Consider the following 22,369-nt stretch of genomic DNA (forward strand, 5'->3'; position numbering starts at 1 on the left):
ACTTTACAGTACGTTGTTGAATAGGAGTGGCAAGTGGGATCACTTTGCCTTGTTCCTGATTTTAGAGGAAAAGCTTTGAGTTTTTCACTATTGAGTATGCTGTTAGCTGAGGACTTCTCATAGATGGCCTTTATTATAGTGAGGCAGTTTCCTTCTATTCCTAATTTTTCTTTTTCTGCATCAGTTCAGGTGATTGTGTGTACCCCCCTTCATTGTGTTAATATGTTATATTATATTGATTGGTTTTTTTTCATATGTTGAATCATCCATGCATCCCAGGAATAAATCCCACTTGGTCATGATGTGTGGTCTTTTCAATGTGCTGTTGAATTCTGTTTGTGTTAGTATTTTGTTTAGGTTTTTTGAGGATTGGTGTTAATTCTTCTTTAAATGTTTGGTAGGATTCTCCAGTGGGGCCATCTGGTTCTGGGCATTTCTTTGTTGAGAGATTTTTGATGACTAATTCTATCTTCTTATAGATCTATTCAGATTTTCTATACATGATTCATTCTTGGTAAGTTGTGTGTTTTTAGAAATTTGTCTGTTTCATTTAGGTTATAAATCTGTTGATATACATTTCCTAGTATCCTTTCATAATTATTATGTAAAATCAGTAGTAAAGTTTAATTTCGATTTTAGTTATTTGAATCTTAATTTTTTTCCATCAGTGTAGACAAAAGCTTATCAATTTTGCTGATTTTTTTGAAGAACCAACTCTTAGTTTTGTTTATCTATTGTTTTTTTTCCCGTTCTTTTTTTTTTTTAAGATTTTATTTATTTATTTGACAGAAAGAGAGACAGCTAGAGAGAGAGGGAACACAAGCAGGGGGAGTGGGAGAGGAAGAAGCAGGCTCCCAGCGGAGGCGCCTGATGTGGGGCTTGATCCCATAACACCAGGATCACGCCCTGAGTCAAAGGCAGACGCTTAACGACTGAGCCACCCAGGCGCCCCATTTTCCCTGTTCTTTACTTTATCTCTGCCCTAATTGTTATTATTTCCTTCCTTATACTAGCTTTGGGCTTTGTTCTCCTTTTTCTAGTTCCTTAGAGTGTAAATTTAGGTTATTAATTTGAGATCTTTTCTTTTTTAATGTGAACATTTATAGCTGTAAATATTTTCTTAAATTCCACATATGAGTGAAATCATATGGTATTTCTCTTTCTCTGACTGAGTTTGCTTAGCATAATACTCTCTAGTTCCATTCATGGCAAGGTTTCATTTTTTTGGATGGCTGAGTAATATTCCACTGTGTGTGTGTATGGATAAAGAAGACTCATTCATCAGGTGATGGACATTTGGGCTCTTTCCATAAATTGGCTATTGTTGATAATTCCGCTATAAACATCGGGGTACATGTATTCCTTCAAATCTGTATTTTTGTGTTCTTTGGGTAAATACCTAGTAGTGTAATTGGTGGATCGTAGGGTAGTTCTATTTTTACCTTTGCAAGGAATCTCCATACTGTTTTCCAGTGGCTGCACTAGTTTGCATCAACAGTGTAAGAAGGGTCCCCCTTTCTCTGCATCATCTCCAACACCTGTTGTTTCCTGTGTTGTTAATTTTATCCATTCTAACAGACATGAGGTGATATCTCATTGTAGTTTTGATTTGTATTTCCCTGATGAATGATATTGAACATCTTTTCATATGTCTGTTAGCCATCTGTGTGTCTTCTTTGGAAAAATGTCCGTATCTTCTGCCCATTCTTTAATTGGATTATTTGGTTTTTGGGTATTGAGTTTTATGAGTTCTTTAAAGATTTTGGGGGTACTGACCTGTTATCAGATACATCATTTGCAAGTATCTTCTCCCATTCTATAGGTTGCCTTTTAGTTTTGTTAATTGTTTCCTTCACTGGGTAGAAGGTTTTTATTTTGATGAAGTCCCAATAATTTATTTTTGGTTTTGTTTCCCTTACCTCAAGAGATGTGTCTAATAAGAAGTTGGTATGGCTGATGTTAAAGAGGTTACTGCCTGTGTTCTCCTCTAGGAATTTGATGGTTTCCTGTCTCACATTTACATATCTTTCATCCATTTTGAATTTATTTTTATGTATGGTGTAAGAAAGTGGTCCAGTTTCATTCTTTTGCATGTTGCTGTGCAGTTTTCCCAATGCCATTTGTTGAAGAGACTGTTTTTTTTTTCCGTATTGGATATTCTTTCCTGCTTTGTTGAAAATTAGTTGACCACTACATTAATGAAAGAAAGGATAAGAACCATATGATCCTCTCAATATATGCAGAAAAAGCATTTGACAAAGTACAATATCCATTCATGATAAAAACCCTCAATAAAGTAGGGTTAGAGGGAACATACTTCAATATAATAAGGGCCATATATGAAAAACCCACAGCTAATATCATCCTCACTGGGGAAAAACTGAGAACTTTTCCTCTGTTGTCAGGAATAAGACAGGAATGTCTACTCTCACCACTGTTATTTAACACAGTACTGGAAGTTTTGGCCTCAGCAATCAGACAAAAAGAAAAGGAATCCAAATCAGCAAGGAAGAATTTCACTATTTGTGGATGACATGATACTCTATATAGAAAACCCAAAGACTCCAACCAAAAAATTGCTAGAGCTGATACATGAATTCGGCAAAGTTGTAGGATACAAAATCAACATGCATAAATCTGTTGAATTTCTATACACCAATAATGAAGCAGCAGAAAGAGAAATCAAGGAATCAGTTCCATTTACAATTGCACCAAAAACCATAAGATACCTAGGAATAGACCTAAACAAAGAGGTACTCTGGAAACTATAAAACACTTATAAAAGAAATTGAAGATGTCGCAAAGAAATGGAAACACATCCAAGCTCATGGATTGGAAGAACAAATATAGTTAAAATGTATATACCACGCAAAGCAATCTACACATTTAAGGCAATCCCTATCAAAATGCCACCAGCATTTTTCACAGAGCTAGAACAAACAATCCTAAAATTTTCATGGAAGCTCAGAAGACCCCAGATTGTGAAAACAATCTTGAAAAAGAAAAGTAAAGCTGGTGGCATCACAATTCTGGACTTCAAGTTCTATTAGAAAGCTGTAGTGATCAAGACAGTATGGTGCTGGCACAAAAATGACACATAGATCAATGGGACAGAATAGAAATCCCAGAAATAAACCCACAACTATATGATCAAGATTGATTTTTTTGGATTTCTTTTTTATTTCCTCTTTGACCCAATGATTTTTTGAGTTTGTTGTTTAATTTCCACATGTTGTGTGTTTTCCTTCTATTTCATTATGATCAGAAAAGACACCTTGTGTGATTTCGGTCTTTAAATATTAAGATTTGTTTTGTATCCTAACATACAGTCTTTCCTAGAGAATGTTCTGTGTGCACTTGAGAAAAACGTGTATCCTGCTGTTGTTGGGTGGCATGTTTCGTATATGTCTATTAGATCCAACTGGTGTATAATATTCAAGTTCTTTATTTCCTTATTGATATTTTGGCTGGTTCTATTCATTACTGAAAGTGGGGTATTGAAGTTTCATACTATTATCATAAAGCTATATATTTTTCAAATTCTGTCAGTGTTACATATATTTAGGAGCTGTAATGTTTGGTGCTGATATGTTTATAATTGTTAAATCTTCTTGGTGAATTGGTTCTTTTTTTGATTGTATGATGTTTTTCTTTGTTTCTTCTAATAGTGTTTGACTTAAAGTCTATTTTTCTGATAGTAGCATATCCCAATTCTTTTGGTTGCTATTTGCATGAAGTATCTTTTTTCATCCTTTTACTTTCAACCTATGTGTGTCCTTAGATCTAAAGTGAGTCTCTTGTAGACAACATGTAGTTAGATCCTGTTTTTTATCCATTCTGCCAATTTGCATCTTTTGATTAAGGAGTTTAATCCATTTACATTTAAAGTAATTACTGATAGGGTAGGACTTTTGCCATTTTGTTACTTGATTTCTGTGTGTCATTTAGCTTTTTTGTGCCACATTTCCTCCCTTACTGCCTTCCTTTGTATTTAGTTGATTTTCTTGTAGTGACACATTTCGATTCCCTTTTCATACTGTTTGTGTATATTCTATAGATATTTTCTTTTTGGTTACCATGGGGATTACTTGTGGCATCTTAAAGTTATTACAGTCTTGAAGTGATACCAACTCAACCTCAGTCTCCTATAAAAATTCTGCTCCTCTTCAGCTCTGCCCTCCCTTACTTTGTTAATGATATCCCAAAATACATCTTTATATATTGTGTTCCCCTTAATATAGATTTATAATTATTTTTTTTGTACTTTTGTCTTTTAAATCTTGTGCAGGAATAAGAAGTAGAATTACAAACAAAATTATAATACTGGTTTTTATATATCTTTATGTATTTTTACCAGAAAAGAGCCATATTTTTGTATGGCTTTGAGTTATTGTCTGGTTTCCTTTCATTTTAATTTAAAGGACTCCCTATAGGGAGTCTTGTAGGGCAGGTCCAGTGGTAATAAACTCCTTCAGCCTTTATCTTAGAATTCCTTAATTTTTCACTCATTTTTACAGGACAGTTTTGCCAGATATAGAATTCCCAGTTGACAATCTTTTCTTTCAGTACTTTAAATATGTATCATCCCACTGCCTTCTGGCCTTCAAAGTTTCTGCTGAGAAATCTGCTTGTTACCTTAGTGAGGATCTCTTGTATGTGATGAGTTTCTTTTCTGATGCTGTTTTAATTAGTGCTGCTTTGATTTTTATTTTTAAAATTTTCAAAATTTATTATTATTTTTTGCACCAATGACCATTTATTGAGTGCTTCTGTAAAGTAGGCATTGTGCTAGATATTCACATAGAGACTCACAGAACACTCAAAACTGTATGAACTATGTCCGATTTTAATGGATCACCACCCCAACCTCACCTCTGCGTCTTTACTTTTGGGACAGTCTTGTGCTTATTCTTAAGCAGCATTCTTGCAACTTGTGCCTGGAGTCACAGGGAAGTGAAAGATATTTTCTTGTTGGTTTCATGGTGTTAGCTGTAAGACACCTCTTCTCATATATAACCCAGAAATTGCACCCCTAACTCAAGCTAGTCTATTTTTACAGACTGTGGGGGAAAAGGTCCGTGAATTTCTACACTTGCCTGATCTTACTTTCCTTATCACACTTAAGTGTGTTTCCTAGTTTCAGTTAGGACTGAAAGCAATGTACCATAATCCCATGAGCATAGCTTCTCAGAGTGCTTCCCTTTCCACAGAGGAGGCAGTCCTTCATCTCTCCAAGGAGGTCAAGTGCTCATTAGACTTCTTCCCATTTAGTAGATAGGCAGACTCTTAAAAACTGGGCAACTTTTTTGTCATCATGAGCACTGGGTATTGTAAGTAAGTGATGAATCACTAAATTCTACTCCTGAAACCAATAGTACACTAGATGCTGAGTAGAATTTAAATAAAAACGTAACCCACAAAACTTAAAAAAAAAATCCAACTGGGCAACTTTTGGAAACTTCTCTAAAATTTCAGGTAAATATTTAAATTAATGCTGTTTTTAAATTTCAATTTCCAATCATTTATTGCTACTACAGAATTTTTGTAAACTGACTTATATCGGTCTGGATGGTCGTGTTCCCCTGCCTCCCAATTCATATGTTGAAATCCTAACCCCCAAAGATGATGGTAGTTAGGAGGTTGGGTCTTTTGGCAGTGATTAAGTCAGAGTGGAGCCCTTATGAGTGGGACTAATTGCCTTATAAAAGAGACCCTAGAGAACTCTCTAGCCTCTCTGCCATATGAAGTGAGAAGGCACTGCCTGTGAACCAGAAAGTGGGCTCTCACCAGATACTGTGTCTGTTGGTGTCTTGATCTTGAACTTCCCAGCCTCTGAAACTGTGAGAAATTAATTTCCATTTTTATAAGCTACCTAGTCTATGGTGTTTTGTTATAGCAGCTCAGATGCCTGAAGACAATTTCCTTATTCTTTTAATATCTTCAGATCTGTGGCAACACCCCTTCTTAAATTCCTGATAGTATTTGTTTATTTTTTCTCTCTTTTTCTCTCTCTTTTTTCCTTGTCAGTCTGGCTAGAAGCTTATCAATTTTATTGATCTTTTTAAAGAATGAACTTTTGGTCTAACTTTCTCAATTTTTTCCAGTTCTCAATTTCATTTATTTCTTCTTATTGTTTTCTCCTTTGCCAGGAGCTCAGTTCAGTCTTCTCTTTTTAGTTTCTTATGGTAGAATTTTAGGCCATTGATTTGAAACTTCATTCTTTTTGAATATAGTCATGTAATGCTGTAAATTTCCCTCTAGGCACTGCTTTAGCTACATTTCACAAGTTTTGAAATGTTATGTTTTTGTTTGCATTCAATTAAAATTATGTTCTGCTTTCCCTCATGACTTACTCTTTGATCCATGGGTATTTAGAAATGTGTTAATTTTTAAATGTTAGAGGATTTTCCAGATCTTTCTGTTACTGAGTTCTGGTTTAATTCTTTTGTGCTTAGAGACCATGCTTTGTGTGTGTTAAGTTTGTCAGGATTTGTTTTAGAGCCCAGAATATGGTCCCATTTTGGTGAACATATTATGTGCACTCTTTAAAAAAGTGTTCCTTTTGCTATTTTGGGATAGAGTATTCTGTAAATGTCAATTAGGTTAAATTGTTTGATTGTGTTTTTTAGGTCTTTTACATCCTTATTAAATTTCAGTCTTTTTCTATTGTTCACTGCGAGAGGAATGTTGAGTTCTCCAGCTATAATTATAGATTTGTCTGTTTCTCTTTTCACTGCTATCAGTTTTGATTTCTTTTTGTTCTTTTGTGCTTGGCTTATTTCAGCTCGTACAATCCTTTATGTTTTTCATTTATCCATTGAGCATAATATCACTTTACTTTCTACTTTGTTGAATTATTGTTTAAAATAAAATGAAAGAGTTAAAACCTAACAACTACTGTACAAATTTAAGGATGTATATACAAAAACTGGCAGTTACTACCTGAAACTAGTAAACTCATTTATTGTCTGAGTATAAGTGTGTTTACTTTATTTATGATTTAAAACTTATCCCCATGTTGCATAGAAATGCTGGGATTGTTCTAAAATATAAAATTAGGGAACACACATTGGAAAGGAAAGAAATGTAGAAAAGAAATATATTTTAAGATCACTTGTGAAATGTTTAACTAATTTTATATTTTGTGTGATAAAATGTTTTATACACCTTTTTGACTTGAAAAACTTTATTTCTTTCTCTTTCTAGGATTCTAATTCTCAGATGGATTTAAGCATTCAGGTAACCGATGATATTAATGAGATAATTCAAATAGATGGAACCGGTGATACATCTTCCAATGACGAAATAGGAAGTACAAGAGATGTAGATGAGAATGAATTTCTAGGGATTATTGATGCAGGAGACCTGAAGGTACTTGAAGAAGAAGCTGACCATATATCAAATGAAGATTCAACTGCCAACAGTAGTGAAAATGAAGATCCTCAAACAGACGTTGTAGAAGAGGTGAGAATCACTTTGAGGTGAAACTGTTTTTTAAATTGAGTTTATAGCATTTGTACTTTAATATACTTCTAATATACTTTGTTCTTTAATATCCTTTGATATACAAGAGAAATCGCAATTAAGATTAACCCTGTCTTTAGTCTTTTAAAATGAGACTAATTTGTACCCTAGTATTTAAACTTTTAATCTTAAACTGTAATTCAAACTTGTATTAAGTATTTGGGAATCGGCTACTATGTTTGTTGGTCCTAACTAGAGATAGTGGGAGGTTTAGAGGACGGGAGTGGAGGTACAGAAGGCAGCCAGGTTAGAAGCATATAGTATCTGCTCTGATTCTAATAATTGCAGTAAATTTTTGTGGTGTGGTAAGTAGTACTATAATTTATGATGGCCTTACAGGTGAGCCAGGTACCACGCTAAGTCTTACCTGCTTTTTGTTATTTAACGTTCCTACCACCCTATGGGTCTTATTACTATCCTCATTTAACAGATGAGAAAACTGAGATATGAAGAGATTTAGTAAATCGACAAAGGTCAGTCTTGTAGTTACTAAATGTCCAAGCTCGGATTCAAACTCAGGCTATTTGACTTTTTAAGTACAATACTATTCTCTTTCCAAGTTCCTTTCTTTCTCTCTCTTTTTAAAAAAGATTTTATTTATTTATTTGAGAGAGAGAGCGAGCAATGGAGAGAGAGAGAGCGCACACAAGCAGGGAGGAGGAGGAGAAACAGTTTCCTTGTGAGCAGGAAACCCCCTATGGGGCTTGATCCCAGGACCCTGAAATCATGACCTGAGCTGAAGGCAGACACTTAACCGACTGAGCCACTCAGGTGCCCCACTAAGTTCCTTCATTTCTACGTGTATCTCTGTCTTTAAAAAATTCAGAGCATCATGAAATTCCTTAATGGGACCATCTTCCATCTTTAGGACCCTTTAAATTCTGGAGATGATGTGAGTGAGCAGGATGTGCCAGACCTGTTTGACACAGATAATGTAATCGTCTGCCAGTATGACAAGGTACTGTATTCACCTTTTTAAACTTTGGGTTTATTAATTGCATTTCTGGTAGAAAGTTATGTAAAATAATGGACAATTATGATGATGAATTACAGTTCGTAGTTAATCATGAAAAAGTTCATTAATTATATATATTTTGTGTCTAACACTGTGCTGTGTGGTCTCAGTGATACAAAAAAAGTGATAGTTCTTAAGGAGGTGACAATCTTATTGAAACAAGATGTTGCTGTATGTAATAAAAGAATGGCATACAATAAGATGGTCGGTAAATCAGAAGCTAAAATATGTGACAGGCAAATCAAATGCTAAAATACATGGCATATAAATCAAATGCTAAGATGAGTGGCATGTAAATCAAATGCCTAGATATGTGGCACAGACAGTAAGTCCAAAAACTAGCTAGGAAATACAAGAAATCATTTGTAGTTGGAGTTCTCCACAAATCCTTCATGGGTGATGTGGAGCTTTGAAATAGGTCTTAAATGATTTGTAAGATATAGGTAAGTGTAGAGAGTAGACATTCTGAGTGGAACCGCTTAATACAAGGCAGAGAAATGAATGAATGTAGAATGTACAAGGGGGCAGTGAAGAGACAGATCTGCCTTAAATGAAGTGTTCTTTTGGATTTATTGGAAAAGGAGGCTGGGTTGGGGACAGAGTTGGCCGCAGATTGGAAAATCCAGAATCCTGGTAGGAGAAATTCAAACTTGATTTGATGGATGTTAGCATTCTGAAATGTTACTGAGAAAATAAGTTTAAATCTGGCTGTCTTTGCTGATTAGGCAGAGGCAAATGGTAAGAACAGGGATAGTGCAGACATGAAGTAACCAGAGCCTGGGCCAACATGGCAATGTGGAACATGAAAGATTCAGAGATGGAGACTTGGGGATTATTTGGACATTAGAGAATGATCAACAAAGAGCTTTGAGGGGCACCTGGGTGGCTCAGTCTGTTAGGTGTCCAACTCTTGATCTCAGTTCAGGTCTTGATCTCAGGGACATTATTTCAGGCCCTGCATTGGGCTCCACACCTAGTGTGGAGCCCACTTAAACAGTTGAAGGTGTGTCAGTTTTCAAACCTAGAAATTACGTTAGAAGCAATTTAATTTTAGCAATTAAAATAGAAGACTGCTTTTTTCTTCTTTTTAAATACTGTATCTGTGATTATGTGTAGAATAGTCAGCTTTGTCTTTAATTCCTGCATATTTACTTTTTTGTTTTTAAAAGCTTTGAGATATAATTCACATCCTATAGAACTCATATTTACAGTGTACAATTCAGTGGTTTTGTATATTCATGGATATGTGCAGCCATTAACATAGTCCATTTTAGAGCATTTAATCACCTCGAAAAGAAACACTATTCGCTTTAGTTCCCACTCCCATATCTCCCCATTTCCTTTCATCCTTACCCCAGGCCTAAGAAACCACTAGTATACTTTCTGTCTCTTTAGATTTCCGTATTCTGGAGTTTCATATGAAAGGAATCCTATAATAAGTGGCTTTTTCTTTTTCTTTTTTTTTTTGGTGCCTGGCTGCTTTTCCTTCACACAGTGTTTCAGGATGCATCCATGTCATAGCATGTAACGGTTCTTCATTCTTTTTTTATTGCTGAATACTAGTCCATTGAATAGATATACTACATTTTGTTTATCCAGTCATCTGTTGATGGACATTTGGGTTGTTGCCATTTTTTTGGCTTTTATGAAGCATGCTGATTAGCATGCTTTAAACATTTGTGTACAGGTTTTTGTGTGAACGTATATTTTCATTTCTCTTGGTGTATACCAAGGAGTGAAATTCCAGGGTTATATGGTAATAGTTTAAGGAAATACCAGACCCTTTACCAAAGTGGCTCTGCCATTTTCCATTCCTACCAGCAGTGTATGAGGGTTTAGATTGCTCCACATTCTCACTAACACTTGTTAGCTGATTTTCTGATTCTAGCCATTATAGTTGGTATGAAGTGGTATCCCATTGTGATTTTGATTTGCATTTCCCTGATGACTAATGCATATTTACATCTTGCCTTTTTTTCAGTAACAATTCCAATATACTCTGGAGAAACAGAGGATGGTGTTTTGAATTGCTATAAAAATAAATCCTTTTCTCTAAAAATAAGATCATTTTCTCTCCTGTAACATTTTATATAGATAGAAAATAGCAATTTAGATGCTGGTAAACATAAGCATAAGAAGGAATAGGTAATAGAAAAGAGACCATTCTTAGTTTGAAACTTATTTTAGTTTCTTGTAAACAGTATATTGCCTTCTATGAAGAAAACACTATAAGACACTAAGTTATATATGCATTCCATAGAGTCATGGAGAATTTTCTAGACCTTATGGATATAGTATCTTTTGTTGTATTGCATTGTGGGAAACAGCTTGTAATTAATTACATAGTGCTTTGTATTTTTCAAAGTGTGTTTTCATACATTGTCTTCGCTTCTTATAGGGCAGATAGAAGGAGTGATATTAGGTTATAGTGTTAACAAATCTAGCTGTCTGAGAATCCTCTCTAATTGATGAATCTTTCAAAAACAGTACTAAACATTTTAAATGAAGGCATTGGGGAGCCATTGAATTGTTTTTAAAAGGGACTGATGAAATTAGAAGATAGCAAAGAAAACGTATCTGTAATGTCAAAGGAGGATGCAAGGAACCACTGCCAATAGTGGATTTTATGAAGGAATAACTTCCCAGTTCTGGGCATTGGTTGGCTCATTTCAAGTAGTACTTTATTTTTAAAAATTTTAAATTTTTATTGTTAACATTTAATGTATTATTTGTTTCAGAGGTACAGGTCTGTGATTTATCAGTTGTACACAATACACAGTGCTCATCATAACACATACCCTCCCCAGTGTCCATCATCCCACCACCCTATCCCTCTCACCCCCCTCCACTCCAGCAACCCTCTGTTTGTTTCCTGAGATTAAAAGTCTCTTACTGTTTGTCTCCCTCTCTGGTTTCATCTTTTTTCTTTTTTTCCTCTCTTCCCCTATGATCCTCTGCCTTGTTTCTCAAATTCCACACATCAGTGAGATCATATGATAGTTGTTGTTCTCTGATTGACTTATTTCACTTAGTATAATACCCTCTAGTTCCATCCACATCATTGCAAATGTCAAGATTTCATTTTTTATTGGCTGCATAATATTCCATTGTATATATGTATATATATACATACCACATCTTCTTTATCCATTCATCTGTTGATGGACATCTGGGCTCCTTCCATAGTTTGGCTATTGTGGACATTGCTGCTATAAACATTGGGGTGCATGTGTCCCTTCGGATTGCTACATTTGTATCTTTGGGGTAAATACCCAGTAGTACAATTGCTGGGTTATAGGGTAGCTCTATTTTCAACTTTTTGAGGAACCTCCACACTGTTTTCCAGAGTGGCTGCACCAGCTTGCATTCCCACCAACAGTGTAGGAGGGTTCCCCTTTCTGCGCATCCTTGCCAACATCTCTTGTTTCTTGTTGTTAATTTTAGCCATTCTGACCCATGTGAGGTGGTATGTCATTGTGGTTTTGATTTGTATTTCCCTGATGCTGAGTGATTTTGAGCATTTTTTCATGTGTCTGTTGGCCATTTGTGTGTCTTCTTTGGAGAAATGTCTGTTCATGTCTTCTGCCCATTTCTTGATTGGATTATTTCTTCCTTGGGTGTTGAGTTTGATAAGTTCTTTATAGATTTTGGATACTAGCCCTTTATCTGATATGTCATTTGCAAATATCTTCTCCCATTCTGTTGGTTGTCTTTTGGTTTTGTTGACTGTTTCTTTTGCTGTGCAAAAGAATTTTTATCTTGATGAAGTCCCAGTAGTTCATTTTTGCCCTTGTTTCCCTTGCCTTTAGCGATATGTCTAGGAAGAAGTTGCTGCGGCTGAGGTCGAAGAGGTTGCTGCGTGTGTTCTGCTCAAGGATTTTGATGGATTCCTATCTCACATTTAGGCTTTTCATCCATTTTGAGTCTATTTTTATGTATGGTGTAAGGAAATGGTCCAGTTTCATTCTTTTGCATGTGGCTGTCCAATTTTCCCAATACCGTTTAAGAGACTTTTTTTCCATCAGATGTTCTTTCCTGCTTTGTCGAAGATTAGCTGAGCATAGAGTTGAGGGTCCATTTCTGAGTTCTCTAGTCTGTTCCATTAATATATGTGTCTGTTTTTGTGCCAGTACCATACTGTCTTGATGATTACAGCTTTGTAATAGAGCTTGAAATCTTGTCTTGTGATGCCACCAGCTTTGCTTTTCCTTTTCAACATTCTTTTGGCTATTCGGGGTCTTTTCTGGTTCCATACAAATTTTAGGATTATTTGTTCCAGTTCTGTGAAAAAAGTTGATGGTATTTTGATAGGGATTGCATTAAATGTGTAGATGGCTCTAGGTAGCATAGACATTTTCACAGGATTTGTTTTTCTAATCCATGAGCATGGAACATTTTTTCATTTCTTTGTGTCTTCCTCAACTTCTTCCATGAGTATTCTATAGTTTTCTGAGTACAGATTCTTTGCCTCTTTGGTTAGATTTATTCCTAGTTACCTTATGGTCTTGGGTGCAATTGTAAATGCAATTGACTCCTTAATTTCTTTTTCTTCTGTCTCATTGTTGATGTATAGAAATGCAAATGGTTTCTGTGCATTGATTTTATATCCTGCCACTTTACTGAATTCCTGTATGAATTCTAGCAATTTTGGGGTGTCTTCTTTTGGGTTTTCTACATAAAGTATCATATCATCTGCAGAGTGGGTGTTTGACTTCTTTGCCAGTTCGGGTGCCTTTTACTTCTTTTTGTCGTCTGATTGCTGAGGCTAGGACTCCTAGTACTATGTTGAACAGCAGTGGTGATAGTGGACATCCTTGCCATGTTTCTAACCTTAGGAGAAAAGCTCTCAGTTTTTCCCCAATGAGAATGATATTCGCTGTGGGTTTTTCATAGATGGCTTTTATGATATTGAGGTATGTACACTCTATCCCTACACTGTGAAGAGTTTTAATCAAGAAAGGATACTGTACTTTGTCAGATGCTTTTTCTGTATCTATTGGGAATATCATATGGTTCTTGTCCTTTCTTTTATTAATGTAGTGTATCACATTGATTGCTTTGTGAATGTTGAACCAAACTTGCAAGCCAGGAATAAATCCCACTTGGTCGTGGTGAATAATCCTTTTAATGTACTGTTGGATCCTATTGGCTAGTATTTTGGTGAGAATGTTTGCATCCATGTTCATCAGGGTATTGGTCTGTAATTCTCCTTTTTGGTGGGGTCTTTGTCTGGTTTTAGGATCAAGGTAATGCTGGCCTCATAAAATAAGTTTGGAAGTTTTCCTTCCATTTCTATTTTTTGGAACAGTTTCAGAAGAATATGTATTAATTCTTCTTTAAATGTTTGGTAGAATTCCCCTGGGAAGCCATTCTGGTCCAGGGCTCTTGTTTGTTGGGAGATTTTTGATTACTGCTTCAAATCTTTGCTGGTTATGGATCTGTTGAGGTTTTCTATTTCTTCCTGTTTCAGTTTTGGTAGTTTATATGTTTCCAGGAATGTGTCCATTTCTTCCAGATTGCCTAATTTGTTGGCATATAGTTACCATAATACATTCTTATAATTGTATTTCTTTGGTGTTGGTTGTGATCTCTCCTCTTTCATTCATGATTTTATTTTTTTGGGTGCTTTCTCTTTTCTTTTTGATAAGTCTGGCCAGGGGCTTATCAATCTTACTAATTCTTTCAAGGAACCAGCTCCTAGTTTTGTTGGTCTGTTCTACTGTTCTTTTGGTTTCTGTTTCATTGAATTCTGTTCTGATCTTTATTATTTCTCTTCTTCTGCTGGGTTTAGGCTTTACTTGCTATTCTTTCTCCAGCTCCTTTAGGTGTAGGGTTAGGTTGTGTATTTGAGATCTTTTTTGTTTCTTGAGAAGGACTTGTATTGCTATATACTTCCCTCTTAGGACTGCCTTTGCTGCATCCCGAACATTTTGAACAGTTGTGTTTTCATTTTCATTTGTTTCCATGAATTTTTAAAATTCATCTTTAATTTCCTGGTTGACCCATTCATTCTTTAGTAGGATGTTCTTTAGCCTCCATGTATTTGAGTTCTTTCCAAATTTCCTCTTGTGATTGAGTTCCAGTTTCAAAGCATTGTGGTCTGAAAATATGCAGGGAATGGTTCCAATCTTTTGGTACCAGTTGAGACCTGATTTGTGACCTGATTTGTGATCTATTCTGGTGAATGTTCCATGTGCAGTAGAGAAGAATGTGTATTCTGTTGCTTTGGGATGGAATGATCTGAATATATCTGTGAAGTCCATCTGGTCCATTGTGTCATTTAAAGACCTTATTTCTTTGTTGATAGTTTGTTTGGATGATCTGTCCATTTCAGTGAGTGGAATGTTAAAGTCCCCTACCATTAATGTATTATTGCCGATGTGTTTCTTTGATTTTGTAATTAATTGGCTTGTATAATTGGCTGCTCCCATGTTAGGGGCATAAATATTTACAATTTTTAGATTTTCTTGTTGGATAGACCCTTTAAGTATGATATAGTGTCCTTCCTCATCTCTTATTACAGTCTTTGGTTTAAAATCTAATTTGTCTGATATAAGGATTGCCACCCCAGCTTTCTTTTGATGTCTATTAGCATGATATATGGTTTTCCACCCCCTCACTTTAAATCTGGAGATGTCTTTGGGTCTAAAATGAGTCTCTTGCAGACAGCATATCAATGGGTCTTGCTTTTTTATCCAGTCTGATACCCTGTGTGTTTTGATTGGGGCATTTAGCCCATTTATATTCAGGGTAATTATTGAAAGATATGAATTTATTGCTATTGTATTGCCTGTAAGGTAACTGTTACTGTATATTGTCTCTGTTCCTTTCTGGTTTATGTTACTTTTGGGCTCTCTCTTTGTTTATAGGACCCCTTTCAATATTTCTTGTAGGGTTGGTTTGATCGCAAATTCTTTTAGTTTCTGTTTGACCTGGAAGCTTTTTATCTCTCTATTTTCAATGACAGCCTAGCTGGATAAAGTATTCTTGGATGCATATTTTTCTCATTTAGTACCCTTCAGGTAGTACTTAATATAATCAAACTCAAGTAAATTGAAAGAGTTTTCAGTAGTCTTTCAACAGCTTTACTAGTCAGTGTGTTTTGAAGGCTAGTATCATCAGTTTGCTTGGGAGAGTGTTACAAATGCAGACTTTTGAGTCTTATCCCAGAGTATGGCATCAGAGTGTGCATTTTAACAAGACCCTGGGGTGGGGTGCCTGGGTGGCTCAGCCGTTAAGTGTCTGCCTTCAGCTCAGGTCATGATCCCAGGGTCCTGGGATCGAGCCCTGCATCTGGCTCCCTGCTCGGTGGGAAGCCTGCTTCTCCCTCTCACACTCCCCTTGCTTGTGTTCTCTCTTTCTGTCAAATAAATAAATAAAATACTTAAAAAAAGAACAGCAACAACAACAACAAAAACAAACAAACAAAAAAAAAGACCCTGGGGTGATTTGCATGCTTATTAAACTTAGAAAAGTGGGTTTTTTTATTTTTTGTTTTTTGTTTTTTGTTTTGTTTTGTTTTCTTTTATGGTATATTTTATCTGGCTTTGATTATCATATGGAATTTATCTTTAAAATTAGTAAGTTAACAATTGGGGAAAACTTTGAAAATATTTGGATGGCCATGAAAAAGGGTTAAATGAAGGTCATTGGTTACCATGCTGAGTGAAGAATTAAAGGATATAATCATGTTATTTCAGAGGCTTAGAGAATGTCTAAGATTAATATAAAGGTTAAAGTAATAATAATATAGAGAAGATTAATGGTGAAATACAACCTTTTACTATAGGTGGAAGTGTTCTATGCCATAATTGGACACTATAGTGGAATGTAAAACTATTTGAATATGTTGCATCTTCATGTAACAGGTTTGCAAACTTTAACTTACTCATAGCTGGCTTTGTCTGTTAGATGCTGGTACGGTGAGTAATTGCTAGGTGTGTGACAGTATCTTTCTCTTTATATGTATGCTTTGTTTTCTAAATAGATACTGCATATGTGCCTGGTGAAATATCAAAGCACTATAAAAGGTACACCATGAAAAGTCTGGTTCTTACTCCTTCACTGTTTGTGCTTCCTACCAGTAGCTTCCTGTCCCTTCCTTGAGTGTAAAAATGTAACCAGTTATAATAGTTTAATATATTCACCGGGTCTTTTTATTTAATTACAAGCCTAAAAGATAGCATAGACAACACTGTATTCTGCACCTTATCTTTTCAGACAATATATCTTGGAGATCTTTGTCCTAACATATAATTTTCCATTGCAGAATTATTAAAATTTATTTCATTGATCTCCAACTGATGAATATTTAAGTTATTTTTCAGTCATTTGCTATGAATGACCACATCCGTTTCCTATGTGAGCAGTTATATCTATTTAAAGAAATCCCCTGCAGAACTCCTGGCTGGCTCAGTCAGTAGATCCTGTGACTCTTGATCTTGGGGTTATTGTAAATTCAAGCCCCACATTGGTTGTGGAGATTACCTAAAAATAAAATCTTTAAGAAAAAGTCCTCAGAAGTGGGATTGCTGGGTATTGGTCTCCTAGACTATATTCCAGTATGTAATCCCATTACAATATTTGAGAGTGCTGCTTTTCTTACAGCCTTGCCAATGGAGTGTAATGAAATATTTGAATCTTTGCTGTTATAAAAAGTGGAAAATGATGTCTTGGTGAAATTTTTAACTTTTCATGTGTTTGAAGACTATTTCTATTTTTATATGAACTGCTTGTTCATAATAGTTGTCTATTTTTTTAAAAAATTGGGCTATTGGTGTATTTACTGATTTCTAAGAGCTCTCTATTGTTTGGGGGGAGATTAGCCCTTATATGCAGAAATACTTTTCCTCAGTTATTTGCACTCAGTGCTTTTTCTTTCTTCCATACAGGTGTTGTATTTGTCAACCTTAATTTTTATGGCTTCTGATTTTGAGTCATGAAGAGAAAGCTCTTAAGATTTTAAAGGGATTCACTTATGTTTTCTTGTAGTATTTCTTTGGTTTCTTTCATTTTTTTTTCCAGGAGGCTACCCAATTTACCTAACATCACTTAATGAAAAGTCTATTTTGTCCACACTGATAAGAGAATGATTCCTTTATCACCTATTACATTTCCCTCTATATTTAGGTCTACTTCTTGATTGTCTCTTTTGTCCCATTGGTTTGTCCATTGGCCTATACTACATTGATTTAATTATTAAAGTTTTTAATATCTGGTAAAGTTAGTACTTCTTCATGAAGCCAAGTGAGGAAAATATTTCAAAGAGGAGAGAGCGTTGAAGGGTGCCAATAGATCAAGTATTTTAAAAATTTATTGCTAGCTGTTTTATTTCTTTTGTTGCTGTGGTAAAAGGGTTTTTTCACTGTCTCTTCTAACCAGCGCTTATATACATGAAGGGTATGAATTTGTGCACGTTAATTTTGTATCAATACTGTAATCTTATTTAGTAATATTTTAAAAAGATTTATTTATTAGAGAGAGAGCATGTGTGTACAGGAGTGAATGTGGGAAGAGGCAAAGGGAATCTCAAGCAGACTCCATGATGAGTGTGGAGCCTCAGGTGGGGCTCGATTCCACAACCCATGAGATCACTGCCTGAGCCAAAACCAAGGGTTGGATGCTCAACTGACTGAGCCACCCAGGTGCCCCATTATTTAGTAATTTTTTACTTGATTATCTTAGAGTTTTCAGACATACAGTCATTGCATCTGCAAATCTTTATCCTTTCCAACTTCTATACCTCTACTTCTTTCTTCTTGTTTACTTGGTCCACTGCAAGTTGTATTTTCCTCTTACCTAATTATATTGGCTAGGATCTCTAGAACAAAAACTTGGATAATCCTTGTGTATGTCTTGATTTTAGTGGGAATACTTTTAGGGTTCCCCACTAGCCACTAAGGCAGCTTTTAGGCTGAGGTAGATATGTGTGTGTGTGTGTGTGTGTGTGTGTGTGTGTGTGTGTGTGTGAGAGATACAGTCTTTGATTCTTACTGAGTTAAAAAAAATCTAAAATTCTTTAATTTATTTAATGCTTTCTCAACATCATTGGAGATTATTATATGATTTATCTCCATAGGTCTAATAATACAGTATTTATATTAATAAATTCCTAATATTGAACCATTGTTGCATTTCTAGGATAAACGTATTATTTATGCACTATTTCTAGAATAAAGTTACTACAATGAGTTGCTGCTGCTGCTATTGTTCTCCTCCTAGTTATGGTCAGATTTTATCACCTGTGCTGAGTTCAGGATTCTGAACACTCTCAGGGACTTTTAAGTATGTCCAGGTGTAAATTTGGGAGTCATACTCAGAAGAAATTTTCTGTTATTAGGACGTCTTTCCCCCCCCACACAAATAGGGGTTTATCATTTGTATTTTCTTATGTTTCACAATATGCAGCTGAATATTGGTCACAGGGTTTTTCTTCTTTGCTTTGACTATTTGCAATAAACATCTGGGTTTAATTTTTACCCTTGATTTCAGATCATACATTTCTAAGGTTTTTAAATAGTCACTGGTGGTTTACCCAGAGGTAACAATGATCTTATGATTTCTCACCTCTTGAAGTACTAGGATTTTCTAGTTTTTATTTTGTCTGTATTTAGACTGATTTATTAAATCCAAGGAACTTCCAGTAGAATCTAATAGATTATAAGCTGTATCTCTTGACCTTGCTCAGTACTTTAGTGTAACTTTCTCCTTCAAAATGAAATTCCGTTTTTTTTCATTCCTGATAATATTAACTACATCCTGTTTATTCCTTTGTAGACATATTGCTCTTTGCTGTTCTTGAACAATCCAGATATCCCCCTCCTTGGAACTTTGGTGCTCCTGTTCCCTTTGCCTGGATTGCTGTCTCTGGTTAATATCTTCCTGGATTTATCCTTTACTTTCTTTAAGTCTTTGCTCAAATGTTACCTCATAACTCAGGCCTATCCTGACTTTCTTTTTTTTAAATTTTTGTTTAAAAGATTTTATTTATTTATTCGACAGAGATAGAGACAGCCAGCGAGAGAGGGAACACAAGCAGGGGGAGTGGGAGAGGGAGAAGCAGGCTCACAGCGGAGGAGCCTGAGGTGGGGCTCGATCCCATAACGCCGGGATCACGCCCTGAGCCGAAGGCAGACGCTTAACCGCTGTGCCACCCAGGCGCCCCCTACCCCGACTTTCTTATTTAAAATTATAATGCACCTCTGTATTTGTGATCTTCCTTTTCCTGCTCTAGTTTTCATAGCACTTAGCACCTTTTAATATTCTTTATAATTTAGGTATTTATTAGGTTTCTGTTTCCCTCATCCTTACTAAAATGTAAACTATTCAAAGTTGGGAATTTTTCCAGTTTTTAAAAAGATATCTATATATCTATATATATCTATATATATAGATATATAGATATCTATATATATATGAATTTTTTAAAAAGATTTTATTTATTTATTCGACAGAGATAGAGACAGCCAGCGAGAGAGGGAACACAAGCAGGGGCAGTGGGAGAGGAAGAAGCAGGCTCATAGTGGAGGAGCCTGATGTGGGGCTCGGTCCCGTAACGCCGGGATCACGCCCTGAGCCGAAGGCAGACGCTTAACCGCTGTGTCACCCAGGCGCCCCTATATGAATTTTTACACATATATTTTACATATATTTTTACATATATATATGTATTTAAAAAGATCTATCTATCTATCTATCTCTCTATATATGTATTTTTTTAAACTGATTTATCTGCAGTGCCTAAAACAATTCCTGACACACAGGAATTCAAATATTTGCTGGATGAATGAATAAACTATCTTGAAGAGGTCTTAATTTTTTAAAGAACTTATTTTTAAAGAACTCCTATTTAGGGTCAGAATAATCCCACGTGACGTGTAAAGAATTGTAAATGATACTTTAACTATAAAATTATTTAATTTAGACTATTTTTCTCCCTCCAGATTCATCGAAGCAAGAACAAATGGAAATTCTATTTGAAAGATGGTGTTATGTGTTTTGGAGGGAGAGACTATGTATTTGCAAAAGCCATTGGTGATGCAGAGTGGTAAAACTTAAGAGCTCGATAAACCATAAACATCAATGGGACTATATTACATATTGTGAAACTTATTTTTATTTAAAATATAGTCCAGTACAGAGCTGCTCAAAGTTTTAGTTCACTGTATGGAATTAATAAAACTATAATTCAGATGCAAATACAAAGATACAATTTTATATTTCTTTCATTTCTTGTTTTAATGGGGTTTCTTTTTTTTAAAAGCCCTCATTATCTATACCATTATGAAACATAAATGAATCAGATGTGATGGAGCATGAAGAAATATCACATTTCTTTAATCTTGAAGTAAAATTTAGATCAGACTCCAATTCCCCTTCATGGTAAAGTTGGTATCAGTTATTAGATTGGGGCTGGTGTCCTCCCATCTCTCCCCAAACCATGTTACAACAGATCCTGGAGAGTTTTGTAATTAGAGGGATATTCAAGAAGGCTTCTCTAGGTCTTCAGTCTATACTGATCACTAGTGATATGCTGACTGTGCAAGCCCAAATGGTCCCTTGGAAGCAGATGTCTGTTGAAACCATACTATACTTGAACATGGAAATCTGTGCTGAGCCCAGGTTCTCTGGGGCTAAGGATCAGCCTCTCTAGGCTTATCATGTGATTGGACCATTCTTCTTCATATTCTGCTATCTCCCTGAGATTTGTGAGGAAGTGGTTAGGTTCCCATTCTATTTCTTGAAACTTCATACTTCCATCTTTTTAGTCTTGGTGGGTTTTTCCTCCATTTGTATTTTTTTTCTTGTATTTTTCTTAACACTGGGATATCACTTTGCAGGCTCCTTTCCCTTGAAAGATAACATCTCTTTTCCTTTGCCCTCACAGGGAATTCCCTTACTGAATTTAGGTTCTAAATTTTAAGTTCTAATTTTACGTTTCTAAAGTGAAAGTTAAGAAGAGATGTTCTTTTCAGGAACCTTCTGTTTTGGCCAGGCAATCTCATTTGACACAGGAAGACCTAAAAAACTGTCTTAAAATCAGGGAGAGAAAACACAGTGCAAAACACAAATAGCTCTCATTTTCCTGCAGCAATAAAAACAAAGCAAATTAATATCCCAGTAAACTGTTCTGTAATACTCTTTTCCTTAGTAGATTCAAATTCATCAAGGGAATATTTCCCCCATCATTCTTCTTCTCTTAACAGGTAGAGTATACATGGTCTCTAAGATCCTACTTTCAGCCCTGAGTAGTGTTCTCTAGGATGGTAACTCTCATACAAAAACCAGTGCTGAGATGAGTGGGTTATGGTCTCAGAATCTCCCCAAAGATTAGATACCTCCGTTTGGCTGATCACAGGGCGAATCCATCCCTCCCTCCCTCCCTCCCTCCCTCCCTCCTTCCTTCCTTCCTTCCTTCCTTCCTTCCTTCCTTCCTTCCTTCCTTCCTTCCTTCCTTCCCTTTTTAATTTAGTAGTTTTTTTTATACAATTTTTTTTTTTTTTTTTTAAGTAGGCTCCATGCCCAGTGTGGGGCTTGAACTGATGATCCCGAGATCAAGTGTTGCATGCTCTACCGACTGAGCCAGTCAGGCACCCTGAATTCCTCATTTCTTTTTCAGAGGCAGCCTCATTTGGAGAATTTAATTTATTGCAGTACTTTTCCTATCGTACCCAAGGGATTCAGCTACTGGTAGATCTTTTCAAAGTCTGGATTAATCTCTTCTGGGCCTTGGACAACATTTGTGGGGTACTGTCTTTGGCCTAAAGTTGGCAGCTGCAAGAGGGTTCAGTTAGTACTAGTGAATGTGCTGCTCTCCTAACCAGATTCTCC

At 35.7% G+C, this 22,369-nt stretch overlaps 1 protein-coding gene across 1 annotated transcript in view; it reads left to right on the plus strand.

Moving 5' to 3' along the window:
* GTF2A1L (general transcription factor IIA subunit 1 like) overlaps positions 1 to 20,725 on the plus strand; it is a 53,083-nt gene extending 32,358 nt beyond the window's left edge. Inside the window, exons 7-9 of the mRNA XM_087863376.1 lie at positions 7,207 to 7,464; positions 8,393 to 8,482; positions 20,482 to 20,725. Coding sequence (XP_087719502.1) covers positions 7,207 to 7,464; positions 8,393 to 8,482; positions 20,482 to 20,589 — 456 coding nt within the window. The 3' untranslated portion in view covers positions 20,590 to 20,725. The remainder of the gene's footprint in view (positions 1 to 7,206; positions 7,465 to 8,392; positions 8,483 to 20,481) is intronic.
* The last annotated feature ends 1,644 nt before the right edge of the window (positions 20,726 to 22,369 follow it).

This window comes from Ursus americanus, chromosome 7 (genome assembly GCF_024610735.1).
Source record: "Ursus americanus isolate L20-20 chromosome 7, mUrsAme1.1.p, whole genome shotgun sequence".
Taxonomy (NCBI): domain Eukaryota; kingdom Metazoa; phylum Chordata; class Mammalia; order Carnivora; family Ursidae; genus Ursus; species Ursus americanus.